The 21,711-nt window shown below is 36.8% G+C and overlaps 1 protein-coding gene across 4 annotated transcripts in view; it reads right to left on the minus strand.

The window, feature by feature from the left end:
• The window catches only part of sdk1b (sidekick cell adhesion molecule 1b), a 172,318-nt gene that overhangs the window by 1,298 nt on the left and 149,309 nt on the right, over positions 1 to 21,711 (minus strand). For all 4 annotated transcript variants that reach the window (XM_077719167.1, XM_077719166.1, XM_077719168.1 and 1 more), the window contains 15 exons: positions 19,301 to 19,502; positions 17,734 to 17,837; positions 16,801 to 16,871; positions 14,217 to 14,349; positions 13,150 to 13,206; positions 12,610 to 12,711; positions 10,801 to 10,916; positions 5,454 to 5,640; positions 5,193 to 5,330; positions 4,949 to 5,110; positions 3,944 to 4,069; positions 3,144 to 3,308; positions 2,544 to 2,681; positions 1,030 to 1,153; positions 129 to 258 (listed from right to left, as the gene is read on the minus strand). In XM_077719167.1, the coding sequence (XP_077575293.1) occupies positions 129 to 258; positions 1,030 to 1,153; positions 2,544 to 2,681; positions 3,144 to 3,308; positions 3,944 to 4,069; positions 4,949 to 5,110; positions 5,193 to 5,330; positions 5,454 to 5,640; positions 10,801 to 10,916; positions 12,610 to 12,711; positions 13,150 to 13,206; positions 14,217 to 14,349; positions 16,801 to 16,871; positions 17,734 to 17,837; positions 19,301 to 19,502 (1,955 nt within the window). The remainder of the gene's footprint in view (positions 1 to 128; positions 259 to 1,029; positions 1,154 to 2,543; positions 2,682 to 3,143; positions 3,309 to 3,943; positions 4,070 to 4,948; positions 5,111 to 5,192; positions 5,331 to 5,453; positions 5,641 to 10,800; positions 10,917 to 12,609; positions 12,712 to 13,149; positions 13,207 to 14,216; positions 14,350 to 16,800; positions 16,872 to 17,733; positions 17,838 to 19,300; positions 19,503 to 21,711) is intronic.

The following is a 21,711-nucleotide window of genomic DNA, read 5'->3' on the forward strand; positions in this document are numbered from 1 at the left end:
GACTTGTTTCCCAATTATTTTTCGAAAAAGAATGAAATAAAATGAAGAAATGAATTCAGCCGACATCATTACTACAGCGTTCAATAAATGAACATGAAACAACGAATAGAGATTTGAAGATTAGCTACCTCTGACTCCGAAACCTCAGTGGCTTTTTCAGTGAGTGTAGTGCTCTCTGTCAAAACTGCACCATTGTAGTTGTTGCAGATGTCCTCATCTGAGTAGTGAAGTCCGCCTGGACTTGGTCTGGGAGGTGACCTGGACTCATAATGCATCAATGTGAGACCTTAAGTATCAGCCTCAAATGAAAATAGAGCAAAGTGTATTGTACCGTGACCGGACGATTGGTTGACGGAGGTTTTCGGTCCCCGGACGTTTTGCCAAACAGACGTTTGGTCGCCGGATTTGCTGGCTCTCAAAATTATAATCATGACAGAGAGAGTTTACTGTTGAAAGCGATCAACCAGGTAATCTCTCACTCTCAAAATTATAATAAGGAGGGAGAAAGAGAACTGTCCGTCGACCAAACGTCCGTTCGACGAAACGTCTGGCTACCGTTTTGTATTTAAGGCACAGACAACATTTTGTGAAAAAAAGGTTAATGTGAAAGACGGTCAAATGGGTCGTACATGCAGTTCTTCTATGTGTAATTGCATGTGTTTGGGTGAGGAATCTATGATGTTTCGTCATAAAAGAGCCATCCTATTATTTCTCTATCTAGTGAGAGGTGACGAGAGCTATTACCATAGAGACAGTCAAAAGTGTGCCTAGGGGCAAAAACCTCCAGAGAATGGGAAAGTGTGGGTGGGATGAGCATAGGTAGCTTTTAGGAGATTACGCCCCCCATCATAGCAAGGAATCCCATAAAGATTTGGTTACCCACAGACACCAAATTCTTGCATCTGTATTTGAGTCTATGTCTGATCAAATTGGTGGTGCAAGATCTAGGATTTAGTCGCGTAAATCCGAGACAAGGCCCCGTTACGAAATGTGAGTGTGTGTGTGTTTGTGTATGTATATGAACAACACCTTGTCCCGTTCTTTTTCAGAAAGTTGCTCTTGGTGTTGTTAAGCGTTCTGCTATTGAGCTCCAGTGTAGTGAAACCGCCATTGTCCAGCGTCACAGACTCCTCTACTGAAGACATGTGATTGCCTGAAGGAAGACAGGATGGAGGCAGATGGAACATATTGAAATAAAACAAGCATCTAGGTTAATTACTGTTTCCTTTGTGCTGTGAGATGTTTCTCTTAATGCGGTCTGATTTATTTGTTCTACTCATTGGTATAAAAGGAAGTTGAAGCTCATTATAGACATCAAAATGTTACTGCGACAAGATAAGAACTCAAGGAATTTACTGGAATTGATGTTTCTCAGTATGTGTAATATGAAGCATGTGAAATTGACATTAATGCAAGATGCACAATCTGTATGAAATATGGGTAAATATTGGTTTGAGAAATAAAATAAAAATGTACAAATTTTCCCTCATAACATTGTTTTCTCTACAGTGTTTATTGTACTAAATAAATTTGCAATTGCGTTTTCAGGCAGGTTAGTTTACTATAATTTAAAAAAAACTCTGATTTCAGACATTTTGTTTTTTGGGGTCAAATTTGTAATTTAATATCAGTGACAAACTAAAAAATCAACTGAATAAATAGAACTACTTTTTGTGGAAATCATACCAAAATAGAATGGGGACTTCCTTGGAATAAGACTCATTAATCATACAAATAAAAACAGGTTAATATGCCATTTATAATTAAAGACAAACACACTCAGTCTCACAACACTACTTGACCCCCAAATACATTATAGGCCTTCCTTTTCAACCATATATAAATTATCTCAACTACTGCTGCTGTAAAACCCTCATTTTGTGAGATAAATTGATGACTCGGTGCTTTTTGGGACCATCCAACAAATTTTTAAATGTCACATTTGCAAGTTGTCCTGAAACAGTGAGCAAGTAGCTACGATTAATAATTGCTTCCGTGTACTTTATTATGCAGTGATAATAACGTACTGTAGTGTATACCTCCTAGGCTTCAGTATTGGGTTACCTTGCCTGTTTATTTTTTTATTAGAATGCAAAACATAGGAATGAGAATGAAATAACTTAAGACCTAATTAAAAAGCTATTCCCAGTATCTGCCTGGAGCCTTACTGAGAGTAGATTACAAAGTCTATATACTGTATGTATACAATGCTTTGTTTTCTTTCTACACTGAGATGCTTGAGGGGATCAGGGGGAAGAAATAAATATGACCTGCTTTTCCTCCCCCAGGCTTATCTTGGGTTGCCCTGGGCGAATTTACTCTTAACTAGTCAACTTTTTAAAATAATACAACTCTTAAAAAACTCAGTTTCACTAGTGCTGTGTATATAATTAGCTGTCATAAGGGATATCAAATTTCCATGACTAAATTGAAGACATCCGTTTAAAAGCAGTGGTTCAAATTAATTTTAAAAACATCCTGCACTTGCGCACTTCTTATAAAATGCGAGTACTTTTGTCATCCCGTATTCAAAGTGTTCTCACCTGTGCCACAGCCTTTGTACTTGTTGCCGTGTCCATGTAGTAGAAGAGTGAAAACTAGGATGAGAATGAGGATGAGGCCCACCAATGCCATAACCAGCAAGAACCACCACTCCTCATAGAATGGTCGCTCGGACAAAGCTTTAGACACAAAATAAATTAAGAATGTTGTAAAAAGTGTATGAGTAGCAAGGCACAAAAACAACTCAAACAGTAAGGAGAACCTGCCAGACTTTTTTGTGTTATTTTTTTCTAGGACATTAATGGCAACACGAATTCTTACATAAGGCGCACTGTCCGAAAAATACAGGTCTAGCAATGATCTGAATAAGGATATTTGTACATTTGTTCAATTTCTCTATAAATTTACATATAAAACAATAAGCCAAAACATGAGAACTAATAAAACTCATATCTTGACGTTGACATTGGTTGAACGGGTTGAGCATGTGGAGGTATAATAGCCATATAGGCAATGGAATGGGAAAATATGTATGTCTTAAACCAAATGTTTCTCTTCAATCTTCAAAATAAAGAGGAAGGCCATCCACTTTTTTATTTAATTGTTGGGTTAAGTGTGCGTGTAATTGTGTGAGTGTTTACCAGCGAGTGCAGCTGAGGGTTTGCTCGGCTGACCGAAGCCAAAGCGGTTGATGGCGATGACTCGGAACTCGTAGCTAATCCCGGGTCGCAGGCGCTCCAGTGGAACAGACACGGACCGGGTGCCGGGAGACAGTAGTCGGACGAAAGAGTCCCACAAACCCTCATCTATAAAGGGTAAATAAGGTAAATATAAAGCCATTCAATTACGAATGTTTAAATCATATGATTTCCATTTAATTATTTAAATGTTTCCTTGCACACTTTGGACTTCATTCTATCAAAATGTAAGTTTTTCTAAGGTAATTTGTCTTCTTTTTAATATTTTTACTTTCTTGTGGCCATATTTGATGTTGATTTGGGTTTTATTTTGATGTATTTATTGTAAGAATAGAATAGTCAATTGTTTATCCCACATGGATAACTTCAACTGTAACTGCTGCATAGACAAAATACAAACAATTATGCTAAAACAGTTAATTAATAGTATGGAGTTTGCATGTTCCACACAGGAAAGGTCGGAACCATTCGGGGGAGGTGTACAAATTGTACTTGATGGGCCTGCACTCTTTTGTGTAGCAGAAGAGTAGTAAATGTAATGTAGTTGATTTAGTTCACTATTCGAGTCGGGATCAGCATAATAGTCTACAATTTACCATGACCATTAAATCATTTGCCAATGACGATCAGAACTCGAATAGATCAGCTCATTCCAGGATTGCAGCAGTGCTGATTAATGTGGCGGCGCATAAAATCTGGGAGACAGAGCTGTTAAAAACTCAAAAAGGTCTGATTTTCATCACCTGAGGGACGCGACTCGATTACGTAACCGGTTATGGGCGCAGGCCCGGTGTCGCCCTCTGCCCAGTGGATAGTGAGGGAGGAAGACTCCTTGGTGATGGAGATCTCTACAGGCGATCCAGGTGCGCCTAAACATGCAAATAGGCACGTATACATATTGTATCGGATTAGTACATTGGTTTTGAGGAAGCAAACACAAGAAAGTCAAGTTGACTTGCGGTTAACAGTGGAATTTTACCAGAAAATAAACAAAAAGCAGAGAAATCTGAAGTAACAAAACTCTACATAAAGATATTATTGACATGGGCAACCCACGATCGAGGGAAAAAGTGTATTTGGTAGTAAAGAGTAAATAAGATTACAACAAATAATATTTTTTAAAAAAATGGGTTGCGAGGTTCTTTATATACTGTCCCATGTTACAACGCTACCAAATTTTAAGATGTTCACAAATACCAGTGTAAAACCTCAATGTATAGCTCCACATGCAGAACAACAGTTACTTCTTGAGAGGTGCCTTTACAGGGCTTTAGTCTATAATTATTTGATAAGTAAAAGTATTTGATATGCACAAATCTTTGGTTTTATAGGTTTTTTTACAGGCTGAAGGACTGTTAAATTGCCATTCCACTAGTCGCAGTAGTAGTAGCACCAGTTGTTGTTTTTCGTGTAGTATATAACTTTGTCCTACTCGTTTTATTTGTGATCTCATTATCCTGAAACTTGGCAGCTTTGTAGCATGGGCCAGTATATGTCGATCCCCAGAGGCTGATTATTTGTTTTGTTTGTTTGCATCAGGGTTGATCCATTATTTGCAGACTTGTTGCTTTTAGGTTACGAGTTAGCCAGTGGGTGACGTCCACTTTTCGTCACAGCCTTCAGTTTGTCCTGTGCAGTTACACACTCATTCATGTTATATATTAAACTTATGCATCAAGTATTAAAAGCTTACGAGATATAATAACAAAACGAAAAAAAACTCAACCCAAACATTGATTAATGCCCACCTTTCACTGGCTCTGCTGTGATGTTTGCATGTATCGGAGGGCCATAACTGACGGTACGGGCTTGGACAATAAATGTGTACGTGGCCCCTTTCACCAGGTCTCGAACCTTTAACCATCTCTGCCAGCTGCCCTTCACGTCCACCGTCACCACTTTGCTGACGCCTAGTCACAATTGATATGTTGACTTTGTATTCATTTTTTGTTGTTGTAAGCATTTTTGTGCTATCTAAATGAAAGTGTGTACCTTGCACTGGAGCGGTGGGCTGGTAGACGACCTGGTAGCCCTCCAACACGCCATTGGGGGTTAAAGGAGCCCCCCATGAGACATTGACACTCCCTTCGGTCACCTCAGTGAAGGAGAGGTAGCTGGGTTTGCTGGGGGCTGCAAGGTTGTCATTAATGTCATACAGGGTCCACACAAGGGTCCATAGTACGATTTTTTTTTTAAAATAAGGTTTGTTTTCTAGAATTTTCTTTATACGATTACAACAAGAAATATCTTTACCTGACTGTCGAGTTTGTGCACCACGTGGGTCGCTAGGAGGTCCGTCTCCAGCCGTGTTAAAGGCGGTGAGAGTAACCAGGTAATGTGTGTAGCTGCTGAGGTTACTCAGGAGTATACGAGTGTCTGGGACAAAAATCACCTTCACCTTCTCTGTCTGGTTCTGTCTGCCCTTTTGCCAGTAGTGTACCTGCGACACAAAGAGGAGTATTAACCAACCCTGACCGACATCTCCACAGCCCATTTGTTGTCTCGCCTCATTGTATCCATTGTCTACTTTCACGTTCTCTGCTCCTTGACACCATCTCATTTATTCTGATAATGTAATATAGTGAAGAGAAGGATTCTGCTACTGACAGGACACATACAGTAGGTACAGACTAAATTGACAAAGGCATGGTTCAACAGTTGTTTTCATGAGTTTCTAGAGATGTAGGGATTTTTGGCATGGTTAATTTGATCTAGTAAATTTGATTCTGAACATACGTACTCATATGTATTGCTTTTTCCATGTGAATTTAGGTATGTGAAGGTTTCTAGTGTAGATATCAAATACTAAATTTGCTTATCCTTTTTATGTTTTGCCTAAATGAGAGCATAAAACTAGCAGAATTACTCTGTTGGGTTAGTTGAACATTTGTTTGATTTGCAGATCCTTACAATCTTAATAGTAATTTTGCAAACTGACATTTAAAGTACACACATTCAAAAACGACCGTTGTTTTTGTGATTCTGCTTGTATCAAAGTAATTACAATTAAGAATGCTTTGTCTTTAAGGCGCTTTATTCAGTCTTCATTCATTTTCAGCACTGCACATCCTTGTATTTATATATATTGTTTATTTTGATCTAATGGTATGCTCTACTAGTTTCATTTTTTTCCATCCATCAATTCTGTGTTTTGCTTATCTTCAAAAGATTGATTTACCTTCAGCGTAAAAAGAAAGTTTTCAAAAAGACTGAATTATACCTTTATTCATTTCCAATAGGCAATAAAATTACCCAACAAAACAATTTCCAGCACTGCTTATCAGTGCAAATGCAATTAATTTAGAAAATCATGTTATGTTACTATTTATTGAAAAAGTTCTGAGTTAATATAAATAAAATCAACACCTACATATGCTCATCAAAACCTACCGCAAATAAGTTTGGATTGAATAGTTAAAAGGCTAAGCGAGCAATGCACTTTAACTACTCAGACTGTGGAATACTTCTAAAGCAATCAAAGAGACATTCTTTCGATACACGTAACACTGCAAGTACAACTTCATTTTCTTTGATCTACTTGAGCAAAAGCCCAACCAACACACACTGACGATCTCTAACACACACACAAAAGACAAGAAATAAAAAGGTGCTAAGCGGCTGCAAACAAAGACTCGACATGAAGAGTCGTCGTAGCCGATTCACACTAATTGCAACAGCTATGCTGCCTGAGCCTCGTGCATTATAAATGAATTAAAAAGGACAGAAAAAATGTATTTTGTATTCACAAGAGCTTTTAGAGTAAGAGAAGAGAGTCATAGCAGATGTGACAGAACTTTTCACTTATTTTATGTAAAGTTTTGGCTAAAAGATGGTTATAATTCATCAAAGTGTTGAGCGCACAATATTTTGTATACTAAGATATCTTCGCTTAGTTTAATTTGGAACTACATTTACGTGCATTGGAAAATTGCAAAAAAAACAACAACTCTATTTAAAGAGTTTAATTGGTAATAATTTACAGAGCGGTGACGGAGCGGTTAGCGAGTTGGCCTCACAATTCTGTGATCGAGGGTTCAATACCAGTTCAGCCTACACTGGGTGGAGTTTGCATATTTTCTCCAGGTACTACCGTTTCCTCCCATATTCCAAAACAATGCAGGGTAAGCTTGTTGAACACTTTAAATTGCCCCTAGGTATGAGTATGCTTGAGTATGGTTGTACGTCTACCTGTGCCCTGCAATTGGCTGGCCACTATTTCGGGGTGTCCTGGGGTGCCCAAAGTTGCTGACTATGGAGGTGGTTCAGAAAATCAATGAATGAATGATTTACAGTTAACAATATATGTCATATTGAAATTTCATTGTGTATTTAATCATTTAATATAGCCCAGTTAACTGATTTTTAAACATGCGCACCAGTTCATATTTACAATAAAGAATGCAAATAAATAAACAGTGTTTGCACTACAACTTTTGCCTTTGTGACTTATAAATAATAAATTTGATTTTTTTCCTGCATTTTAAAAAGTAATTTTACAGGAATTATTTGCAAAATGTGCAAAGTACTGTGGAACATTATCATTCCAATTCACAACCTTAGGGTACTCCCTTAGGAGGAGCACTTGATGGCAGCACTAAACCAGCAGTCTTTAAGCAAAGTGACTCAAGACGCACATTGGATGTCATTTTCTTTACTGCTTATCCTCACAAGGATCGAGGGGGATGACTTTGAGCATCTGTCTGGCGAGACCCAGAATTGGTGGCCAGCCAAATGCAGTACAAAGAAGACAGAAAACCATGAGCGCTCACACTCATACCTATTGGCAATTGATCCAATAAATAACTAAATAATTCATTTTATTTATGGTTTAGGGCGAGTGGTTAGCGCATTGGCCTCACAGTGGAGGGAGGACCTGGGTTCAAATCCACGTGTATGGAGTTTGCATGTTCTCCTTGGGTCTACGTGGGTTTTCTCCAGGTACTCCAGTTTCCTCCCACATTCCAAAGACATGCGTGGTAGGCGTATTGAACACTCTAAATTGCCCTTAGGTATGAGTGTGAGCATGGATGGTTGGCTGGTGATTGGCTGGCCACCAATTCTGGGTCTGGCCGACGGCAGCTGGGATAGGCTCCAGCATCCCCCGCGACTCTGGTGAGGATAAAGCGGTTCAGAAAATGAGATGAGATTCATGGTTTAATCCAGGCTTGCTTGCCATGTTTCAATAGCAAGAGATGCCAGTCAAATGGGGGTGTATGCATATTTTTTAATTTTTGTTGAAAATGTCACTTCTTGCTCATCTTCAATTGAATGAACTAAACTCTTCAGCGCACGCAGAGAGCAACGATGATGGCAAATCAGCATGTTAGGGTCACTTTTTCACCCTCATACAATCTGCCTGATTACCAGACCCTGGCAACTGAGACGAATCAATCATTAAAACTGCAACAGGCAAGAAGCAGGTCACTCAGAGAGTGCTGCATTGTGCTTCGTCGTTCGCATTCATAACTATGATAACATGAATTGTTATTTTAAAAAAGGTGTGTTTAATTTACCGCGATGCCGATTTTCAGCATATAGTAAATCTTGTATGTGCGCTTCTGTTATATAATCATCACATATGTACAGTTGGATACGTTGTGGAGGGCTAAAGAAATTCACAAACGACGGTTCATTTATATTTAACAGTTTGGATTTCCGTTGCATTTATAGCTACTCATTTTTGCCTTGGGATTTTTAGAAGTAGCCGAGAATCTACAGAGCAGTAGTGGTTGTTCATTGTTGTCACAAAGCAATCTTTGATACGCCAGTTCCCAAGAACACAACAAGTTTGCTGTGAAGCAAAGTGGGGCGAGAATAACATCCAGGGATTTAACTGTTCTGGTTCTGATGTGATTTTAGGATTGGAACAGTACTTAGTAGTTTAGTTGAGATGGCATTTCTTGAGGACACAAGAAATAAGCACAGAAAAGACAGCATGCCACCAAATGGCCACAGAGAACAGCACAGTCATTTGCCGCCGACAATCTACTACATTCACACAAGGGTCGCGAGGGTGCTGGAGCTTATCCAGGCTAACTATGGGCAACAGGCAAGTAACACCCTGCATCAGTGGCCAGACAATCGCAGGGCGAGAGACAACCAATCAGGCTCACACTAATACCAAAAGGCAATTTAAAGCATACTCATGGTGCAGGCTTCTCCCAAAAATCATAAAACAATAACTAATGGAAAGAGCATAAAAATCACATTTTCTCTTGCAAAGTCACCCATTAGCTATACAACTAATATTAGAAATCTTAAAGTCACCCATTAGCCATATATAAATATAAAAACGGGCAAAATAGATTTGGTTAGGGTTTTCTTGACTTTTTTCTGTTGCTGGAACATTTGTCTTGGTTCTCCAAGCTTTATAGTGTATAATGACTTATAGAAAACATTCAATTCAATTAGATAAATACAAATATATTAGAATATATTAATACTTCTGGTTTAATTTGGTGCTTGTAGCCTTCAATTCATTAATTTCACTCATGCCATGCCACAGTCATAGAGATCAAATCTATATCAACTGGCAAGGCTGGTAATGAGTGATCAAGTTTCACTGCTAATGACGGTGACCGTTGTCTAATCCAATTTGACAGGGATCGAAAGACTGCAGCTAGACCTTCTAATGAAAATGGATTGGACGCCTATCACTGTCAAAGGTAGACCTGAGGTAATACTTAAAAATAAAAACTCCTTTTACTTAATTCCAATCTTATGTTTAACAAATGAAAATAGAAGGTTATCAAGATGGCTCATGCATCATTTGACTTTGTCAAAGGGTAAAAAAACCCTCTGTCATATCACACCATGATTAGCAAGTTTCAAAATGAACCCTCTAAGGTTCCACATTATTTGTAATGGTTGATTTGGTCATGATGTTAATACACTGGGTTAGGCATTTAAAAGCTCATCAAGTGTCGCCACGGTAATACAAACCATTGATTTTCACTGCGCCTTCTTTGTTGACAACTCAATAGCGTGTAATTTCGTTGATTGATTTTTGCTGAGTGCTATTATTGTTTTCTTTTCTATCAATGCTTCTAACAAGACCACACCAGGTAATAATCTTAGATTAGTTAGAAGAAATGTTCCTCTCTTCTTAAAAGGAAAAGTTCCTTGTAAGCTACCTGCAGTCTGAGTGACTATTAGCACAAGTCGGAAGCTATCAATTCATTAAACATTCATTCTTTGCTTCTATTTCTCTCCTCTTAATCTGCTTAACTTCTGCCCGTCCGTCTCTGACACTTTGATGCACTCCCCCTAATCAGGATTCTACAGGGACCGTGCTCTCGTCTGGTTTTTTCGCTCGGCAAATATTACATTCCCATCTTTCTTCTCTATTCCACCTCTGCTCCGCTGCAGAAATCAATGTGTCCAAAGCGGGACAGATAACCTTGTGTTTGAAGTACTAAGAGTAGAAGGAAGGAGGGTGCTTGTCAGGCCCGAGTGGTGATAGTGAAACCATTAAAGTCCTTTCCTCTAACTTAATTCTCTTCCGCTCTGCAGGACATTTGAAGGAGCTGCACGGCGACAGCCTGGAGGGCCAATGACATCGTGTAATACTGTAACGACACTGCTGTTTTGAGGCCCTCACCTTGTATCCTTGGATGAGTCCATTCTGGGTCTCCAGGGGGGGCGTGTCCCAGTTCACTTCCAGGCTGGAGGGGGAAACAGCTGATACTTGGATAGAGTGCGGTGCCACTGATGGAGCTGGAAGTTAAACAACATTGTGAGATGTTAAACCATGACTTCTTGTGTTCAAGGGAACCTCTGAAAATGAGATGTTCTTCAAAGATCCTGTCATAATCATCACGGTTATATAATAAATAACTACCATGTCTACTCCTGGATACCATGGGAATTTAAAAAGTTGCTTTGTTTCTGTAAAAAATATATCTATAACTAATATTAATATTTCTCTTGGTCGGTTTCTGGATAATGGTCATGGGGTATTGTATACAAATGTAATGCTGAGTGATTGTTTACATTTTCTTTTCACTATTTTTTACATGCATAACAGTACATTATATTAAATCCATTGACCAATCAATGTTATAATAACAAATTGTGTTGTGGTAAATTGAGAAATAAAAGCTACAGAGTTGTGTTCCTCATTTTAGAAAATTAATTGGGATCCTCAACCGAGGCCAGGGAAAGTTGTTTCTCCATTATGTTATTTTAAAATGAATATAAAAAAAACCCTGAAAATAACTACTAAAACAAGGCTATGGGGTAGGTACTCCGTTAGGGTAATGTTTCAAATAAATTCTTCTGAACAGCTCCATATTCTCTTTAGAATCAGCCAGATGACAACAAAAATCAAGTCTTACAATTCATGATAAGTATTATTTAAAATTGCCATACTTCTTACAAGGTGAATGTTCGGGCACGAGTGGTGTGTTGCGATACATCTGATGCACAAGTAAAACATGCCATAACACCCTCTTTCATCATCATCACCCTCAAGCCATTTTTATCACCCCACTGGAGGCTTTGCAACCATTTCATGCATATGAACATGCCAACAACTCTCTTGGCATGTTTTGTTTTGTGTGGTAAAAAGTAAATGTTGGGAAGACTTTAAGACTTTGCTTTTCTACGGCACACAGAACTTTTGGTGTATTTGTCATTCAAACAGTGGCACCCGGCTGCATGAGATGCAACATTTGGATTGAGCATCCCTTCATAATTTAATCAAAAAGAATATTCTGGACTATTATTTACTGCAATATGCTAGTAACAACCTTAACATAGCAGTGACTCACTCATATGCATAACTCTGCTAGTGTTGATGCAGAATATAATAAAACAACAGTAATATACAACTAATATTAGAAATCTTAATTGACTACTATTTACTAAGACAAAGAATAATGCATGCATGATGCAGAACATACATGTATTGAAATAAATAAAAAATGAAGGTTATATGTGAGTGAAAATGACTATATAAGCAAAACTAAATAAATACATAAATAATATAAAATATATAATTTGTAAAATAAACACCCTGTATGAAATTTGTCATTTTAGTGATGCTTGAGTGCATTATGAAGTTGAATACATTTTTTTGTATTTAAACTGTGGCAAATGAAAAATTAAAGTTGCAAACATTAAATGAACTTTGAGCAATAGGCTTTGATTATTGCTCTCAAGATTCTTAGAAGTTTAATGCTGATGAAGAATTTTAAATGGAGTTTATAAGGAGAGAGCTGTAAGGAGGATGGGTCCGGAAATGATGCAACATGTGCAATACTCGACTGATTTTAACAAAATGTTGCAGCAAAAGCGAAATCCAATAAAGCGGAAGAAGCTAACAAAGCACTTCCATCGATGAAAGCTGCCACCTAACACCATGTCAGACAGGATTTGCCAGAAAAAAAGGTGACAGGTTTTTACTTGCCTGCCTCTCCAACAGACATCTCGACGGGTTCAGAGGGAGGACTCTCACCGACGATGTTGTAGCTCGTCATGACAATTTGATACCGTCTGAACTTCTTCAATTCTGAAAAAATACAACGATAATAACCCATTTACATATTGTCCCTTAGCCCATGTTAGATTTCACAACACTTTCATCTTTTCCATGCCTTATTTTTTTTTTAGATAACCTTTGACAGGTAGTATTTTGCTTCTTTGAATTATTCTAATGATCAACAGTTTTTATCATTAGTATGACTTTCCTTTTTATGTTTTGGACCCTCAAGTTCTAGTTTGTTTTCAAATAGTTTGATATAATCTATTCAATAAGTTTATTTTGATTTCATGTGGTTCAAAGTGTCCACAGTAGAAGCAAATGACACAATGTGATGTAAACAGTTGCAATAAACACATTGCAAGTTGACCACTGACTTTTTTGTATCTTCGAAGTTTCACTGAATATGTGTCCTTATACAAGCTATGTGCAGATAAAACAAGCTCAAAATCAAATGATGTGACTTACGTGTCAACTCAAACTCTGTCAGTGAGGAGCTGCTGATTGTCTTGAAGGTGCTCTTGGCTTTTGAGGAGATAGATGAATGAATTAGAACAGTAATAAAATGTTTCTGCAATTCATTTAACATTTACTGAAAAAAGAAAAAGACTGATACAGAGGTTACCTTAATGCTTGGAAGGGTTGTCTATATAAGATATATTGTTATGTGTTGATTTCATTCAGTTGTATATATTCACACATTAATTTATTTATTTTACTACTTAGAGGTGCTGGAGCCTATCCCAGCTGACATTGGGCACCACATATGGGACACCCGGAATTGCTGCCCTGCTAATTGTGGCACTGGGAGACAGACAACAATTCCATGCAAGCCCGGGGAGAACATGCAAATTCCACACAGTGAGAAACGACCTTGGATGAAACCCTCGACCCCAGAAGTCTAAGGCCGACGCGCTAGCCACTTGGCCGTAGGGCCGTCCGTTGTATATATTATAGATTGAAATTTGCAGTTTAAAATGAGCGATGTAAAATGTGCATAGTGAGATGTGCAAATCAATATTTATAAATGTGTAGTACAAAACTAATAAAAGTAAATTATGTACCACATGAAATATGCAAGATACAATAACAGGAATTCTAGTAAGCTAGAATGATTGACAAGGCATCCTGATGTTTTCCCTTTTTAAAACTTCATTATATGCACTTATTGTTTTATTCATTCAAATTATTCAGGTTTGCTAACAACAAGTTTTACTCCCACCCAATCCAACAATTTATTTTAACGTCGACTTTAGACTACCTTTAAACAAACTGCAATTACTCCCCAGGTGGTCATGGATGGACCAAGCCACTGTTGCAATTTGGATTGCTTTAATAAACAAATGACAATAAAATAAACATCTACAGGGTTTACAGCCACACTGGCATGAAGCAAATGCTTTGTTATGCTCTTATATTAGATCGTGACCAAACAACATAATAAGACTGTTAAAAGTTAATTGCAAGGCGCTACCTGCTCGTGAACTTTTGTTCAAGGTTATTTTTTTGTAAAAATGTTCTGTGTGTCGACGTACTTGTAATATGGGCGTCTGCGTTCCTTTTGCTTTGCTGGACAATATTGTCTGAGGAAGACGAGTTCATCGGGAGCTCTCGGTAATACAGCCGGTAACCTGTCAGAATCCCATTAATGTGGTCGTCACTCGGACGCTAGGGAAACACAACAAAATAATTCAGTCACTTGTTTTATGAACAAAAAAATGATGCGACTTAATTTTCCAGAAGTCCTGATTGACAGTGAATAAACTGGGAAGAATGGCACTAAAAATGAGTAAAAATATTTTTTTAAACAGTTACTTTTGCTACTAAAAAGTAGGATAATCTGTCATCAATGAAATCAGTAAAAATACAAAATAAGTCTCAAAATAAGCCATTACATATATCTGACTGAAATTATATTTCTCAATGGATTTCATCAGATTTTCAGTGAAATCAGGGGTAGGGAACCTATGGCTCGGGAGCCAAATGTGGCTCTTTTGATGAGTGCATATGGCTCTTTGCTAACCTGTGAGCTAAAATATGGAAATCGCTGATGACAAAACTGAGACATTACATCTAGAACTGCTTTAATCTTCATTTTTTTGCAGTAGACTCTTCTGGAATGCATCCTCTCATTTATTAGCAACAGCATAAGAATATTTTAAAAAAATATTCATTTTTTTCCACTTAAAAAGTGGAGAAATTACAAAAAAAAATTGATAAGGCACTCGTTTACATGTATGTATTTTGACTTTTAAATTTGTAGTATGGCTCAAAAGGAATAAGATTGGAAAATATGAATCGTTTGTGGCTCTTTTCGTCAAAAAGGTTCCCGACCCTTGACTGAGATGATGACCCATATAATTTTATTTTATTTTTTTTACTGTAAAGTATGACACATCATCTTGATAAAACTTTGAATTTTTGCAGTGAAGAGAAACTGAAAAAGGCAATCTTAAAAGGGTAATGAGTTTGACTGGATTATAAAAGTGGGCACAAATGTTGGTAACTTTCACAGCCTCTTGCTTTTGCCATTAAGTCAGAGGAAGATGCTACACGACTTCGGTTTCAAACGAAGCCTGTCCCTCCTCACTCAGTCTTTCCTTCAATCATCACTTTATTCTTGTTTCACACTTTGATGAATAATGTATTAAATACAAACACACATTCTGCAGGGCTTTTATCACTCCAGTGAATTATTAAAGTCTGTTTGGACTATAGTTGAAATGTCTTAGTATGTTAGGGGAACAGATAATGGTCAGTTAGGGTAATAGGCAATTATCAGAATTGGCCAGAAATGAGACCAGTTTTACAGTCATTTGAAAAATACGCAAGGCCAGTCTATAAATATAAGAGAACCACAACTTGAATGCAAGCCCATGTGAAATACTAAGCCTGATGAGGAAGGAGCCTTTGACTAGCTCATCCAATTATCACATTCATGATGTCATAGAAACAGTTGGATTTTAGTCAAATTTTGCAGCTAAAAACATAACACAGTTGCATGTTTCCAAAACATCATTGAAATGTATTAACACTTTTAATAGACTGTTGGATCTTAGTAACATTTTAAAACTAATGATATAACATAGTTGCAGGTTTCCAGGACATTTTTGATGTCTTACCACTTGTAATAAAAACAGAAAAATACATGATTAAAACTAAATTATAAATTATAGGGCAGTGATTCTCCAAAAATGTGATGTGAGTATTACTAGACATGTGCCGATTCCTTCTCATGACACTCGCATAATTCCCAGAATTAATTCTACAAATATTTGCATAATGAAAATTGACGTCAATGTTTCTATAAAATCTAGTAAAGGAGGCTAGTTGATTAGAGTACAACTATCACAGCACAACATACTATTTATACTACTTACTAAATATTTTACTTCTGATAACACTGTACTATTTATATTTATTTACAATTGAATTTGTTGTTGGTGTTGTATATGTGGTTATTTGTATTTGAGTATTTTCTTGTGTACAGTATAATTGCAATCATAATGTAAGTACAGTACTTTAACAGTAACAACAACTACAGTAAATCCAAAATTATCTAGATAATATGCATTTTGGCATATACTATTTAGGTCATAGTATTTGGTTAAATCTAGGAGGATAACATCAATGTTAGGGATTTGTTGATGTACAAGTACATACATTATTATAGGGAAATATTTCAATAACTTAAAGCGTTTTGAGGTGATTTCAAATGTTTTAAGTAGCTTACGAGTATGGATGTCATACTGTACATGAACATTTATTTGGCCCTACTAAAAAATGTATTCTCGTGTTTATAAAAAGTCTTATCATGTCCTTTGAGAAATTTGGAGGAAATACTTGATGTCAACAGTTTTAAAACCACTTCTGTTGCTAGTGTATAGCAAGCCTGTAGTTGTGTTATGAAAACTGGTTGAGGAATGTAAAAAAATAATTAAATGTTATTATGTAATAGATTAGTCTCACTCAACAAACTAAAATTGACACCGAAAATCTCTTTTACTGCATTCCACAAACTTGCCCTAGGCAAACTCTCGTGCTGTAATGAATAATTAGAAATATTGATGTCCACTATTTTTATTACAGTAGTAAAGAAAATATAGCCACACCATTTACCTTCCACTGGACCAAGATGGAGGTTGTTGTTGAGGGTTTAACTGTGAGAATCTCAGGCGGCTCATCAGGAGCTGGAAGCCAAGTAGAACAAGGGCGGTATTATTATAAATACGCTTCAAATCTTTTCAGCACAGTTCTAGGCTACTATTATATTAGCATATATAGTATATATATTTACCTCTGTCATGAAAGGGGAAGGTTATGTATTTGGTTCCTTATTTCTGTCTGTTTGCAGATTGTGTTCAAGATTACTCTGAATTTATAAAAGGATTATGCTCATTCTTAGATGATATTTTTGTAATATGACATTTTGGAGAGTTGGGGTCATATGTCTAAGGTTACAGATGTCAAAAAGAATTTCAGTATAATATGATGACAGAATAGCCTATTTAATTCAAATTGCCAGGGTTGGTTATATGATGAGAGTGATGACACTTCAGAAGTGGTGTCCATTGCAATTCCTTGACGTAATAAGTTATTTTATATTTGATTCCTTTTTTGCATTCTCTTAATCAGAAACATGATTGGTTAAATAGTCTTTGCTGGCAGATTAGAGACCCCTGATTTTAAGGAAAGCATTTGGTCTTGAAATTTAATGTGATTTTATACAATGGAACTGTTGATGTAATGAATGAAATAAAAATTAGAATACAAAATTAAAAAAAACATATAAGGTATGTTAAATTTGAAAACTAATATAATTTGCAGTTCAACTGATACCCATTAAATTATTGAAGATTATTAATTTCTGTGAAACTAAAAGATCCCATTGAATATGGCATTTGACATCAGAAATTAAGGCATTCTTTAATGTATAATAATCCATTGTCAACCTGGCATTATTTCAGTTGTATGGATAAATGAATTAATTAAGAAATAATTCAGTCAAACTCTCATTATTTGCCTAGTTTGTATCCATTATTCATCTCTCACCATCTTGCAAGGTTGTGACGGCATCTGTCTCCCTACTGAAGACACTTTGGCCGATGTCATTGGTGGCCAGCATTCTCAGCCTATATGATGTGAAGGGCTTCAGCCTGTACAAACAAGAGTAAATACAACACTCATATTTCGTATTACTTGGCATTTGCCTACTACACGTTCTTTTCTCATTATACCATTAACATTAAACAAAAAATAAGTAAATCAATGTCTTTCGAGGACATGGGGAAACTGCTTTTAAACAGCTGGAAAGGTTCTGCAATAATAAAAGCACACATTTTTAACTGCTTCAAAACCACAATATGTTATCTGCATTCCCCCCTCTGTGCAAGGCGAACGCATTAGTATGCACAAAGAAAAAAAATAACAACATTACTCACATTAAGCAAATATTGGCACAATAAACATGCAGTTATAACACAAACTAAAATTGCAGTGCTTTAAAAACAAAAAAAATCATGTGCACTTGTCTAAATGTACAGGAGTTTTATAATATAGATTACTTCATTTAAAACAAGACAACCAACTAACCTCTAATAGAGATGTCCTTCTATTACGCCACTTTTCATACTAACAAGATCCTTCTTCACAGATTCTTTACAGAGATGAAAATTCTAAGACTGGCCCAATAAGGATCAAAAACAAACCCCCGTGGGGTTGCGGGTCCTGTAGGACTGACACTACAAAAGGCTTACAGAGGCTCATCTTAAAACAATGTGCTGCGACAATATTGAGGACAAGTGCCTTGATGTATCTGTTCTGGCCCAAGGACACTTTATGTTCAGTATTTTCTAAGTGGCACACACAAAAATTCTCAGTTGCTAATCAAATGATTACAAAGGTAGAGAATCCCAGCAATGAGATAAAATATTTCATCAGTGAGAACAATGGATGCATTTGCAACTGCCACCATGTAAAAGTGGGGAGGGACAGCACCACCAAACGTGGTGAACAGCAAAAAAAAAAAAGTAAACTAAGTAAAAATGAGCCTTCCCACTGCCATTTTGCCTTTTTGAGTGGTTATCTAAGTGTGGAACTGCATGGTTGAAGCCAAACCACCAGCTTCTTCAACACATTAAGCAGCCAGATGCCTTTTTCTTAGCTGGTCTTTGAATCCTTCCAAATCTGTTGCGCTCCTGCTTTAGTTCCGGTTTTCGGTCTATATAGGTGGATGGCTTTCACCTTTTACTGCCAAAAGCCTTTCATTTTCAGCTATGGACATTTTCCCTACTTAAAAAATAGCATGAGCAAAAAAATAGCATGAATAAAAAAAGGATTAGACAGAAGAGTGTCATGGGTGAAAAAGCCTTACGTATGCAAAGTTAAAGCTATTATATATATTAAGAAAAAATACAGCATATTGCAGCGTTTGCTTTTTTCATTCCATGTCCTTTGTTGCACCAAAGTAACCATTATACTTTCTTATTTCTTTCTCTATGATTGCGGTATCAATACAACTGTTCTTGAGACTCAAATTCCAATGCACCAAAACTTTTAGGCCTATTTCAAGCTGAATGGACACAAATTTGAACCCAAAGGTTAGAGGATATGTGCATACCTGTCAATGATCCAGACAGTTAGGTTATGTGGGATATCTGCCGTATTTGTGATCCAATCGCCATTGGGCAGTTCCTTGATTTGCACGGTGAAGTATCTTACTGGTGAGGCGCCAGAGCTGCCCGTAACCCAGTGAAGACGGAGCTGACGTGCTTCAACGCCATCCTGCGGAACTGCTAACTTCCTGGGTGGCTGGGGACGCTCTGTATGTATGAAGAAGGAGGGTAGATAGAAAATCATGAGATAAATATTTATATTACCCGGTGTTTTTTCCACTTCATCAGATGTGCATGTGGATTTGCATGCATTTTATGAAAACGTACATGTAAATAAAAATGAATCAGGAAACAGGTTATTCTGAATTTATGACTTAAATTCCACCAGTTAAATTTAATTGAGTGGAAAACAGAAGCAGTGGAAATGTAATACTTCAGTGAAGTTTGACCAATGAAACAGACAGTATCCCAATACAAAGGTTGTGCATTAGCATACATATGAGTAAATAGAAATAATATATATCTGTCCCTCTTTCTGTTTTCAGTATCCTGAAGAAATAGCCTTCTAGAGATGTTTATATATACAGTTTATCCACTGTATAAACAGTAAATTATAACTCACAATTTAAGGAGACATCACATACCCAGACACCAATCAATGCAATGACGATACATTACAATGTCAGTATTCTACATTGTAATATTTATATGACATAATATGACAATGTAAAACAATACCAAACTTGGTCTAGTCTGTGTGGTATAGATAGCAATACATTGTCATATCTATAGCATACGGATAAGTAATATTATTAGTATGGTTCCTCTGAATTCTGACAATACTTTGTAATACAAACACAACACATTGTGATTGCCATAGTAGTGTGGCAGTCTTGATATCCCAATATCAATATCATGCTTGCAAATGTCAGTGAGATACATTGCAACCACAATCCTTTGTTGGGTAATGGGTGTTTCAGGCAATGGTCCATTGCAGGCATATGGGCAAGCCTTTTCTCTGGAAAGAGGACTGATTATGGGTGTGTCCATTGCTATTTGCAATGTGTCACTAGGCTTTAAATTATTCCCTTTAAGAATGGTGTCTTTTTTGGCACACAGAATTTTCACTTGCAATGGCCAAATAAACACCCCCACTGGGTCGGTAAGCTCATTGACTGACACAGACCAGTCTACCAAATTCAAAAACAGGGAAAGCAATTGGCAAAAAAATCTATTTTGGTCACATTTAATGCCATAATGCACAGGGGATGTCTAGGCAAATGGGGATTATTGTCGAGTTTTGTAAAGGTATAACAATATTTCAACATATCTTGAACTATATGATAGCAACAGAACATGCATACAGGCTTTCTTGTGAGGATGAAGTATGCGGTTTGATAGGTTCAATGGCTATATCTAATAAGTACGTAATTCAATTGACATGACACTATTCATTCACTTGTAAATTGTTGAATTATCGGATGTAGCTTTTTAAATTCTGCAATAATACTTCCATAAAGTACAGGGAATGCATAAACATTATAATTTTATCACTTGTGCATCACTGTGTTATGCATGTTTGCACTTGTGAAATGAAACAAGACAAAACAGCTGGTGCCTCGGAGGTGAGAGATTGCAAAAGTATTAATCTGTGTCTCTACTATTCAATTAGAAAGACGGCATTAAGAACGTTGATGACAAAATGTGTATGGAGATGCATAAAAAAACAGTTTAAGGAAGACTGACTGCCTAATTTTAGGGCTATGGGGATATTGACTAGGCAGAGAAATAAAAGCACTATTGATTCACTCTGAGGTATAATTAATGTGCACACACATGCATAGAGTCAAGCATGGTCGCACCTAGAGCCTTGGAATTCTCCATTCATCTTTATCGCAAGTAATTAAGACAAATCGGATTGCCATTCTTCTCTTCCCCTTCTATTAATCTCTAAAAAATGATTTGACAATACGTGGAGAATCATTTCCAAGTCGGACCAAAAATATGCCAGATTTTGTTTCTGTTTTTTAGAAGCTTATGTTTTTATTTTTTCCATGGCTTTTGTGATATTTATTCATTATTTACTGTACTAGTTTTTTTGTCTTGTTACCTACGTCATCATAATATTAGATTTGTGAATCAGTTGTTCCTCTCTTTTTGGAAACGCATCACTACTTTTGGTTCAAAGTTTTAGCACATTTGTTAAAAAATGTTGTTTGTTGAGTTGTTGCCAAATGGAACAGCCATCTTCCAGATTTGTGTTTTTTTTCCTATTCATTTGGGAATCTCAGATAAATGAGCAACCCAATGAAAAGTCTCAATTTCTCTGAGATGAAAAGTCAAATCAAAATGGCCATGTCATAGGAAACAGGGATTCACTAGTTAAATTTATTTGTAACCAGTCTGCTGAGAATAT

Source organism: Stigmatopora nigra, chromosome 6 (assembly GCF_051989575.1).
Source record: "Stigmatopora nigra isolate UIUO_SnigA chromosome 6, RoL_Snig_1.1, whole genome shotgun sequence".
NCBI classification, from domain to species: Eukaryota; Metazoa; Chordata; class Actinopteri; order Syngnathiformes; family Syngnathidae; genus Stigmatopora; species Stigmatopora nigra.